Source organism: Lipophrys pholis (assembly GCF_963383615.2).
Source record: "Lipophrys pholis genome assembly, chromosome: 9".
Lineage (NCBI taxonomy): Eukaryota > Metazoa > Chordata > Actinopteri > Blenniiformes > Blenniidae > Lipophrys > Lipophrys pholis.
Genome location: NC_137639.1, coordinates 14,409,446 through 14,420,305, shown reverse-complemented (window position 1 = coordinate 14,420,305; position 10,860 = coordinate 14,409,446). Strand labels below are relative to the sequence as shown.

The following is a 10,860-nucleotide window of genomic DNA, read 5'->3' as shown; positions in this document are numbered from 1 at the left end:
TTTAACATAAAAACTTTATTCTAAGACAGGAAAAGCAACAAAATGCAGGATACAGTATGACGTGTTACCAAATATCCAGATGCAACAAGTTATATGCAGTGAATAAAAAGGAACAGTAGTTGCACGTTGTTTACTCGCCAATCTCCCATGTGAACCAAAGTCGAGATAACTATTGCTTTAATGAAAACATTATAAAAGACTTGTTTGGGAAGTCATTAAACAGCTTGCACGCTCGTCTGTTACATACATGCACCATCACATACATCCAATTTTAACTTCTTAAGTCATAGAAATGACTACACTAAATTAATTTGAATCAAATTCAACAGCTAGTTTCTTTAAAAAAATATTCTCTCATTTGCCATGATCTACCAAAGACAGCCATGAACCTTCACCCCCATGCTAAGACATACGCAGTCTCAAAAGAGGCCAAGACCTCCACACAGCTCAGCCTGGGGAGTTGACCCCTTTTCCCCCAGATTTAAGCACCCACAAGGCTCCACCTTGAAAAACAATGAAAGGCTCCTCAACGCTGTCAAGAGACATTTTTAATTGAGTTTCTTTCATCAGCTCTCCTGTTTGTCTTTGGCCAGAAGGACTGTGTGCTGCCCTCCGCTGGAGGCCATCAGTACTACTCGGTTCTCCAGCTGCTGCCCTGTCACCTTCACCGGGCTCCACTCATCATCTTCCTCTCCTGTGCCGAGCTGCAGGTTGGTGCCCATGCCCCAAGCATACACGGACCCTGAAGCACAGCAAAAACAGAGACTGAGCATTTTCCCCCCCTCCTTTGGCCAAATATTGAGAATTTGTCATAAAACCCTGATTAACAAACTGTACAAAACCCAACTGATGGGATGCCACGTTACCAAAAAGCTTCTTGACCACGACGTTAACAAAATGCTAGATTTTAAATTTGGAGCATTAAGAATCACAGGAGGATGAGGAGAGTCGTGGCCATGAAAGTTTATTTTCTATAACTTTTATCAAACTGTGCTTACTGAACTAGCGAGTGTGTCCATGGTCATTTAAAGATCACCAACTTCAGAAATCTTGGTCTGAATACATTTTGCTGTAATCACAGGACAAACTAATTTTGTGACTCGATTGTAAACCGACACCATTTTAACAGTTCATAGGGTCGTTTTCTGAATCAAAGGGCTCATGAATCATCACACCACGACGAGGACGTATGAATCAGGCAAGCATACAATAATGCTGAGTGCTACTTTAGGACCATCACCCAAAGCCCTTACAGATCTGGAGAAATACTAAGATTTTGCTGTAAAGGAAAATATTTACTGCACCTTCAGTTAATGTGTGTGTGTGAGGTCATGGGTGTGCTTGTCTGTCAAAAGACATTTTGTACTTTAAAAGAGTGTATGCCGTTTAAAAAAATGTGATGCAGTCCAGTGATGACTCCTATAGAAAAGATTGGTCAAAAACACTGCATCAATATAGGGTTTCCATTGCGGCATACACCTATTTGTTGATGTATTAAGAAACGGAGGCCTAAAAATGTGATCACTTGATCTGCATTTCCTTTCCCTTACCTTCTCTGGTGACGGCGTAGCTGACAGACGCTCCACACGCTACTCCTTTAGCCAGCTCCGCCAGCGTCACGCGTGTGGGTTCACTCTTCTCTTCAGCCCCCGGACCCAGACCAAGACGGCCATAGTCTGCTCTGCCCAGGCTGTACACATGCCCTTTAAATGGAAGAAGGAAAATATGACGTTGAAAGTTTCTCAGTTTATGCCTTAACACATTCTGGTGGTGTGTGTGTGCTTCAATTGGGTAATTCAATAGAGGATATGTATCAGGAGGAATTTTTAATCCCACACAGTAAGCCTGGATCAGACGGATTCTGCTAACCTTCAGCATCAAGGCAGACGGTGTGATGTTGTCCTCCGGAGAATTCGACCCAGGAGGTGGTAGAGTTCTTAAAACACGTCAGTTTTACTGGTACGAAACAAGTCTTCAGGCTTTTAGTGCCTAAACAAGATGAATCATTTAAAAAAACAACAACATGCAATCGAAGAGACTGAGCGACTGAAAATGAAGCAACATCCCACACTGACCGAGCTGGTAATAGTTTGAGAGGCCGAATCCGTACACGTGTCCCTCTTTCGTCACAGCAAAGGTACAGTATGCTCCGCAGAACGCTTCAATGAAGTGAGCCTTCCCTTTCACCTTGACCATCTGAGGGACCAACAGTCGCTCTGTATCCACAAAACACAAAAAGAAAGGAAAAGGTAATTCAATTCAAAGTAATACAGAAATACGACTGTAATTGTTCTGCTTTGTTTGCCATTAAACTGAAAAACGTGTTCCTTACCAAGCCCTTTCCTGCCTCCTCTGTCTGCAAATCGCTCGGGCACTCTGCCCAGCTGCCCCTGCTCAGCCGTACCCACCGTGTAAAGATTTCCCTCCAGCGTCAGCAAAACCACGTGATCGTTCCCTATCGAAAATATTTGGTAGTCATATTTTTAGAAGTAAAAAAATAAAAATAAAAACAAAAACAAAACATGAAACTGAAAAAATGTTTCCTACCTGAAGCAATTTTCACAACCGGCTCCGTCAAGGACATTTTGACGGGAGTGTGACACGTGTTCATGGGCTCCAAAAGACCAATGACACCGTTGTTATCCTGGAGAAAAAACCCCACATGAACAGAAATGAGTGTTGTAGTGCTCCGGACATAGCTAGGATCGCTCCATCTCTCCGTGTTTGCCTTTAATGGAGGATTTTCCTGTCTTCACCCATAGTCAACTGGGACTGCACGCTGGATGGAGTGGTGAAGATGATGTATGGAATGATCCAACACGCCAAAACCCTTTTCACCTAGAGTTGTACCACCTAATATAAAAGTTTGATTTGCTTCCAGGAATCCTGTTATTGTTTTAAATATCAGTAAACTCCCTATCACCATTATTCATTTCCATTTCCTAAACATAGAAAACAAAGCCACTAGGTTCATTCTCCATTGAATCAAGCATAAAATGAGCATTTATAATATTTTTGTGGGTCCCAGGTTACACACAAAAAAAATTAAAAGTAAGCTACCATTACAAAATTGTTTCGAGGGGTGTAAATGGTTGTAATGGTTGGTAACGAACCCTGAAGCTGCCCCAAATGTACACGGATCCACTGTCTGTCAGTGCAACGGAGTGGCTGTCCCCCGCAGACACCTGGAGCACCTTCTCGCCAAGGGCCACCTTTTCTGGAACCATCTCAGATCCTGTCCGACCAAGAGCCCCTTCATCATTACAACCGAAGGTGTAGACCTAAAAAAAACAACAACAAAAGTTCACATTGGTGTAAGAGGTACAGGTATAGATAGTTTTCATTTCAAGGAAAAAAAACAAACAGATCTTTGCTTACATGTCCAGACTCACTGAGGCACACAGTGTGCATCCCTCCAGCTGTCACCTGCACAATTGTCTCTGGCAGTGACACGAGGGCTGGCCTCTTCCGCTGCATGATGTCCTCGCCTAACCCCAACTGCCCCACGTCACCCTGGCCCAAAACCAGAACCACACCAGCCTCTTTACGATGGCTCCTGTGGGAGACTGAAACACAAATGTTTTTAGCCTCACTCAACCTCAAATGCAACAGCTTGGGAAGGTACTAAAGTAGTGAAATGCCTGTATACTTCCGTCCCACTCAGAAACATTTGACAACTCAATACTGGGACTTTTCAGCTGTTTACCTTTTAGTTTTTTGGGCTCTGCTTCATCCTGTAAAACATCTTCAGTCTTCCTCTTAGCAATCTTTTTGGCAGCAGGCATGGTGGCAACACTGTGAGGAAAACAATGAAGAAGTGCAGCTTAAATTAGATGATATTATTATTAATGGGATTTCCAAAAAAGGTCAGGATCATTGCCCTGAAACAGAGAGTCAAGTAATTTATTGAGTGGAACAACTGTGCTACTACTTTTCTTTTGGTTGATCATAAAAATTTCCACAACAATGTGTTGGACATACAATAACAAACCCTGAACTACTTTGCACTTTGATCGATTTACAAGAAGAATCAAAAGTCTTCTCATGATGTGACAATAGCCTAGAATATGATTATGAACCGACACTGGAAAACACGTTGTGCAGCTTGAATATCAATCGGTTTTCTTAAATGTGCTGTCATTTGGACCTCACAGTTCAACAGAATCGTCTGGAGTTCAACAGTTTTAGAAATGAAACACAAAACAAACCATTTATCTGTGTCAGATCCTTGTTTTCTCTAGTGAGGTCTGACACACCTGGATTAACTAATCTGTCCAATAACGTAAAACCGTTAGTACAGGAAGCTCACTAGGTCCAGCTACAATATTGTCCAACAGGCGCCCCTGCTGGAGGTCCGCCGGGCACAAGCAGTCTTTATTTGAATCGTGACATTAAGCAGAAGCTGTCGAGGTTCAGCAGCTGTTCGGGGCTCATCTCAATCTCTGGCTCAGTGTCACGTTCCCTTCAGTCCTCAAACAGCTGTGCCTCATCTGCCCTTGCCCCTTGTGCTGCCGCGAGACCACCGTCAGCAGGAATGGAGCACGTTTAGCACAGACCCAACTGTAGCCGTGGTGTTGACCTCAGGTTAACACACCCGGGCAGAGAGAGGGTACAGCCGGAGCGAAAATACTGACCAAACATGGAGAGGGTGGAAAAAAAACAAGCTGCGTGCTCTCGTGCAGCCGGACACATGTGTCCTTGCTACCGCTTGGCTTTAGCTCGGTCGCTCAAACAGGTTCTTAGAGCTAAACATTGCTAAAAACAGTGACACAAGCTGCTGCCGCCACAGCAAGTAAACAAAGATGAAAACTCCAGGTCGTTGCAGTTGAACTGAAGCTCAGTGGAGGTCAACAAAGTGCAGAGTCCAACTCGGGCTGGCTAACTGTTTGCTAGCCGCTGCCCGCTAGCTGGAGTCGCTAGCGTGACACTCAGAAATGAATGAGCCGCAGAAATAAACCGCATCACGTCCCGCTGATGGACGCTGTCCTGTTTAGGATGACATGTCTGCGCAGTTTGCCTCTGTAGGAAACGAGAAATTACAAACCTGTGAGACGCAGACGCCCGGAGTTTAACAGAAAGTGAACGAGTAAAGTCTGTTCCCGGTCTTCAGACGAGCAACGCCCGCGAGGCTTCACGCTCTGTGGAGGCATCGAAAGCCCCGCCCTCTTAAAGAGACAGCAGCACTCCGATACGCGACCACCACAACACACCCCAAATGAGGTTACTCCAACAAGTGATGGAACAGACACGTCAACCTCTAATCTGATATAAACTTCTAATAAATGGTCGATTAAGTAGCTACTGTCTTTAATTATCTGTTTATAAAAGTACCACTGATAGATTATATTCGATCAGACTTCATTAATCCCACATAATGAAATTCGTTTATTACAGCAGTTCCACATGGCACAATTATAATTGTGTGAATGCTGAAGGCAGTCAAACATTAGTGATCCAAATATTTATTTCTTCTTCTTCTTCTTCTTCTTCTTCTTCTTCTTCTTCTTCTTCTTCTTCTTCTGACTTCTTTAATGCTGCTTTTCAAATATCAAAACATGAAGCATGTTCCTGAGATGAGTGCTATACTCATAGACATTATAAAGAGTGGATGATGGGATGGGACACCCTGCATCTCCAGTACATTTATTTCTACTGAGGAAGGCATAGTCCACCTGTAATATCATCGCTCGACGAATTGTCACACATGAAAAATATGATCGTTAATGCTGAGATATTTTGTATTATGTTTTTTTTTACAAAGACTGACATATGATATGGCATATTAATAAATGTTTACATTTAGAAAGAGACAGAGAGCGAGCAAGAGAGACAGAAAGAGCGAGAGAGAGAGAGAGAGAGAGAGAGAGAGAGAGAGAGAGAGAGAAGGCCCTTATGTACACATCAACAACACAAGCATGACTTAATATTTATGTTTTTGTGTGCTGTGAGTATATTCTATGTCTATGGTCAAACCAGTAAACACAAACTTCCAGGAACAACTTCCAAAAGAAAATTCAAATTGGAGGCATATGAATCTAAAAGTAGTAAAGTAGATTGCACTGTAGAAAATGTAAGTTTAACGGAAACAGAATATGTAAAGTACAACAACCCCAAATTTAACTTAATTACAGTGATGCTTTTTTAATGGTCAGTCTCATTAAACTGATGACAAATAAATGCTGATGCCAATAGGACACTGCTTAATGAGCGATTCATTTGTACTTACTGCCATCAGAGTTTACAACAGCAGCTGAGGACACAGTTTGAGCAGTCCCTCCATTACCCTTTCCTCTCATCAACAATAACACAGGCTATTTACACACATTTACAATCTCTCCATTTGAGAGAGACTTTAAGATTATGTATGCCTTGAGCCTGTTTTACTGTTGCAATCTACATATATTGTGTTGCGCATATATTTCTCTTTATGCATTTCTATTCTGCTCTGATTCAGTATCAATATTTAAATTTTGTGTTGGAGCTGCTTTAAATTTAGATGTACCGTACCCAGGTATATTGCAGTCAGGGTGGTTCCGCTTCACTCTTAGAAACATTGGCTTTCTGTAAACTTTGAGTACCAAAAATCGTAAAACGTCTGTAAAAGAACTGCTAGAGTTGTTGAGCTGATTCATTACATTGAATCATCTTAAACATCCCTCAGGTTTTAGCTTTGACAAATATACCCAAGCTCCTCAAAACAAACAGCCACCAGGTGTCGCTGTAACCCAGATTTTACAACGTTCCCGTTCACACTCCAACATATAAGAGTGGTCCTTTGAATTAAGAGTCATTTGATGTAAGATTCAGCAATTAAAATGTTTTTAATTAGACCCAGATGTGACTATTTACAATTAAAAAGAAAACCAGTCAGCTCAAACATTTCCACATTCAATTAAAAACAAACTTAGTTTTACATAAAGTTACACTTTACATATTCCCATTGTTTAGCATTTAATCATAAACTAATATATTGTGCTTAAAAAAATAGCAACCTATAATACTTTTATATTTAGAATTTCTTTCAAATGAAAGGAAGACAAGATATACAGAAGCTTCATTTAAATCCATATCAACCTGTACACAGTATAGAGAACCCTGTAAGCTACTGGCCTGATGATCGTACAAGATTAAACTCATCCGTGGTTTCAAATTAACTCCCTGTTGACCGTTTATACATTTTCCCACTCGTTTTGGTGAATCCCTGATCTACACTCACAGCAACTTACATTTAAGAATCGGCGCGACCTTAATCCAAATGGCTACAGAATGCATTGCATGTTCGATCTTTAAAGGGAAGTACAAAAACTCATTAAAAAAAAGTATAAATGAAGAAGGATTATCCAGATCCAAAGGAAGTGGATTCTGTTTTGGCTCATGCAGTGGATTGCAGAAATCAGTGATATGAAAAAAAAAGAAAGAAAATCAGTATCCTATAGAACTTTAGGCATTAGGTATGTTGGCACAAGTGAGAACACCAACTGCCTCCCGACTGGCACTTTCTTTTTCTATAACTAGCTTGACGCTTATGGCCACCTCACATCACGACCACAAATACAGGCAAGCCAAATAAAAATAACAGGCTCAAATAAAAACCGTCACGACTTCATGTGATCAAAATTACAATATAAAATATCGTGTGCATTACAGAATATTTTGTAATTAGATCTTTCCCAGTTTCATTCTAAAGTATCACAATAGCAGTCTGTACACACTTAATATAAAACACACATTATCCCAGAGATGTCCAGTCCTAAAGCAGAATGTCCCAGTCTTCACCCTCCCAGCTCGCTGGATGCAGCTTGTTGTTCCTATAATCTATTATTACTGTGTGAAGTATTACAGATCATCATAGTATTATTGATATTATTGTATGTTATTACATTAACAAGATGAGTTAGCTTTCCTATATACAGTAAAGAAGAGAGAAAGAAAGGCAACACAGAATGAGGCCGCTATAAAGTTTGTTACTAGATCCGAGTCCCTGAGGGGTACCACACAACGGCAGAGTGAGAGTGAGCCCTGTAGGTCCTCTGCCACCTTCACACTTCATTGGCACGTGGTCCCCCCTGACGTCCGGGAGAAATACTGCATCTGGTCTTCACCCGCAACCACTTCAGTCCAGTGAAAGCAATGCAGTAGAGAGGGCGATGGAGGGCAAGCGAGACGCAGTCGTGTTTTGAGTCAATTCCAGGCCATTCCCTGATCAGCTATACAGTACATTCTGGAAATCTAAAAGGGCGATCTGTCTGCACGGGGAGCAGCTTCTTGCCACAAACATCTTAAGTGCTTCATTATCCACGGGCGGCGATGTTAAGGCCGATGAAACCTAAACAAACAAGAAAGATCTCATGAGGCGTGAACGCACATAATCCTTAAGCTTTTAATTAAATCAAATCCCATCTAGATGCTATTTATGGGACACAATTTTCAGCAACATCCATCGATATAAAGATCTCATTCTATGCATTTGCATCTATAAAGAGGGGATTAAAAGTGGTGCGCACACAGTCACTACACTTTTATTAATGAGCAGATGAAAGCAAAAGTTATGTCTCTTATAACCTGAAGTCTAAAGATAGTCACCTTTACTTTTGATATATTTAGAAAAGCAATGAGTTTGCTATCTGATTTATGAGGTCCTTTAATATGAAACAACACAAGCTATCTTCCATCGACGCAACTATGTTTTTTTTGTTTTTTTATTAGGTTCAATATAAAAAAAAATGAAAAAACAAATGCAATTCCCATCAGTGTCTTGACAGTCACTTGGGTTGTCGACAATTCCATGTGTTGTTATGAGTGGGGCTACAGTAATTTAATGTTTTTGTGTTCCTTTCTTCCTGATTGTCTCCATCAGCTTCTTCAGTGGAGGAAAGCACGTTTTATTTTTTAACTGTGCGACACTAGCGTAAAACTCAACAAACATAATGGCCTGTGAGTCCTCTAATCAAAACGGGAGTACTGCTGGCTCTGAAGAGCCACTGTGATGCACAGTGTCTCTCCTTCAACACGCCTGATTGTAATAAGTGGCTTTCTAACAGGCTTTCTACAGAGATTCATGACACCACAGTCATTAAATTCAGATGTGTTTAAGAAGGAAGAAGCTGCACGGTGGTGAGCACTCTTGAGTCACAGCGAGAATATCCACAGGTCATGGCCTAGGTAGAGTTTGTTTCTCCGGGTACTCCCGTTTCCTCACGTTTCCTCCCACAGTCTAAAACAGCAGAGGCTAAATGGTGACTCTCAAATGGCTCGTGATGTGAATGTGGACATGGATATGTGTCTCTTTGCCCTGTGATGCACTGGTGGACACAGACTTCTTCCATTTAGCCGAGACAGAGTCGAGCCCTGAGTGAGATAAAGAAGTTGTAGAAGATGGATGGATGAACCAGAAAGACAATGAAATTATGCCGTCTCCAGCTTACACAAATCTTTGTCTCTCTTCTTTGATTGTTGCATCGTTCAAAGTTTTAGACAGTTAAAATGCAGCAATTCTCGTGGGCTCAGAAGAAATGTCCTTGCCGACACATCTTTATATGAAATTAAAGGAATTTCAACTTCACACAAGAGTTGTCTGGTACTGTGTTAAATACTCACATCTAAGTGAGAATACCTTCCAGTCTGATTCCAAATATGGAGACATTTCTCTATAGTATGCATGTTCTCCCAGTGTGTGCATGAGTATTCTCTGTGCTCCCCTGTCCTCTCACAGTTCAAAGACCTGTATTTGGTGATGTGGTGGTGGTAGCGGGCATATTGATTTCACACAATCTGGCTTGTGTCACTTCTGAAAAACATTTAGATCTCACACGTTCATATTTTTACTTCAAATGATGTTCCAGACATGAAATTAGTCATCGACACGAGCTAACCCCGAACAGATTCCTTATAGCTATACTCCAGAACAGTTCCAGAGTGAATGTGTGTACTACTCTCTGTTGCCACGGTGACCGAGTATGACAGAAACAACAGAGAGAGCAATATGAAGGATTACAATGTCTTGACTCATCCGATAAAAATATACCTTGTGTAAATTCTGCTCTCTTCGTGAACCTCCATTTCAGTGCTCTTATAATCGTTGAGCTCCTTTCGGATGGCTGCCTGGATGAGAAAAGACAAGATGCTCGTTAAAATGACAGCACACGCCAAACTTCACACACAGTGACGATAATATATGACTGTTGACTGAATATTTGTTGGGTGCATCAATCAGGTTGGTTAGTCTCTCCAATGATGCTTCATTCTAAATATTCCAAGTAGCAAAGACGTTTTTCATGCTCCTCTCAGAACTGCACATTCATATGAAATGTGGCACCTTGCAAAAGGGGAATAATTTCCATAGTTTCCAATGGTATATAATTTATTGTCAAGTTGGATTAATTACAGAAATCTACCCGAAACAAATGTACAAATATTTTGTCTTCATAAAGTCGTCATAAATTGTCTCTATTCCAGTGTGGTCATGAATGTGATCTGATATGAATACCTTATCAGCTGGAGTCAGCTTGGTCCAGGGTTTGTCTGCCCTCCTGTCATAGTCCTGGGCATCTGTGACCTCCACGTACTCGTGGAATCGCAAGATCTTCCTCGCCTGTAGCTCTGCAACGGTGGGCCTTTGACTCAGCTACAATAAACACAAGAGTTTCTATTATCAGTTCCATGTACGTTAGATACGCCACACGACGGAAGTGGATGTTTGTAGCTGCTTCACCTTTCTGGTTAGCCGTCTCTTGATCTCTCTGACCTCAGCTTGTCTGTCAGCCTGATTTTTCGCTGAGGAGAGAACAAAGATGTGGAAAGAACAGCGGAGATAAATTTAGATTCGGGCATTAAAGCCTGGTTTGATGTGCAAAGGGAAAG

At 41.4% G+C, this 10,860-nt stretch overlaps 2 protein-coding genes across 6 annotated transcripts in view; both read right to left on the bottom strand.

The window, feature by feature from the left end:
• On the bottom strand, positions 1 to 5,142 carry rcc1 (regulator of chromosome condensation 1). Its single transcript, XM_080471290.1, has 10 exons — positions 5,045 to 5,142; positions 3,707 to 3,795; positions 3,379 to 3,566; positions 3,114 to 3,281; positions 2,548 to 2,644; positions 2,333 to 2,455; positions 2,076 to 2,216; positions 1,870 to 1,989; positions 1,551 to 1,703; positions 1 to 742 (listed from the first exon to the last, which is right to left on the bottom strand). The coding sequence occupies exons 2-10, from the start codon at positions 3,783 to 3,785 to the stop codon at positions 567 to 569; spliced, it is 1,245 nt and encodes a 414-aa protein (XP_080327416.1). The 5' UTR covers positions 3,786 to 3,795; positions 5,045 to 5,142; the 3' UTR covers positions 1 to 566.
• A 1,656-nt stretch (positions 5,143 to 6,798) lies between these two features.
• The window catches only part of phactr4b (phosphatase and actin regulator 4b), a 29,821-nt gene continuing 25,759 nt past the window's right edge, over positions 6,799 to 10,860 (bottom strand). For 3 of the 5 annotated variants that reach the window (XM_080472064.1, XM_080472063.1, XM_080472065.1), the window contains 4 exons: positions 10,712 to 10,773; positions 10,487 to 10,624; positions 10,025 to 10,101; positions 6,799 to 8,326 (listed from right to left, as the gene is read on the bottom strand). In XM_080472064.1, the coding sequence (XP_080328190.1) occupies positions 8,311 to 8,326; positions 10,025 to 10,101; positions 10,487 to 10,624; positions 10,712 to 10,773 (293 nt within the window). In that variant the 3' untranslated portion in view covers positions 6,799 to 8,310. Of the gene's footprint in view, positions 8,327 to 10,024; positions 10,102 to 10,486; positions 10,625 to 10,707; positions 10,774 to 10,860 lie in introns of those variants that run through there. The other 2 variants (XM_080472066.1, XM_080472067.1) reach the window with 2 other exon arrangements.

Bases quoted from the DNA above. Each gene is read 5' to 3' on its own strand.
- rcc1 (XM_080471290.1), bottom strand. From the start codon at position 3,785: ATGCCTGCTGCCAAAAAGATTGCTAAGAGGAAGACTGAAGATGTTTTA. The intron at 2,456-2,547 runs GTAGGAAACATT...TATTTTCGATAG, and splicing joins GGTTGTGAAAATTGCTTCAG to GGAACGATCACGTGGTTTTG. The intron at 1,990-2,075 runs GTCAGTGTGGGA...CATCTTGTTTAG, and splicing joins CTCAAACTATTACCAGCTCG to GCACTAAAAGCCTGAAGACT.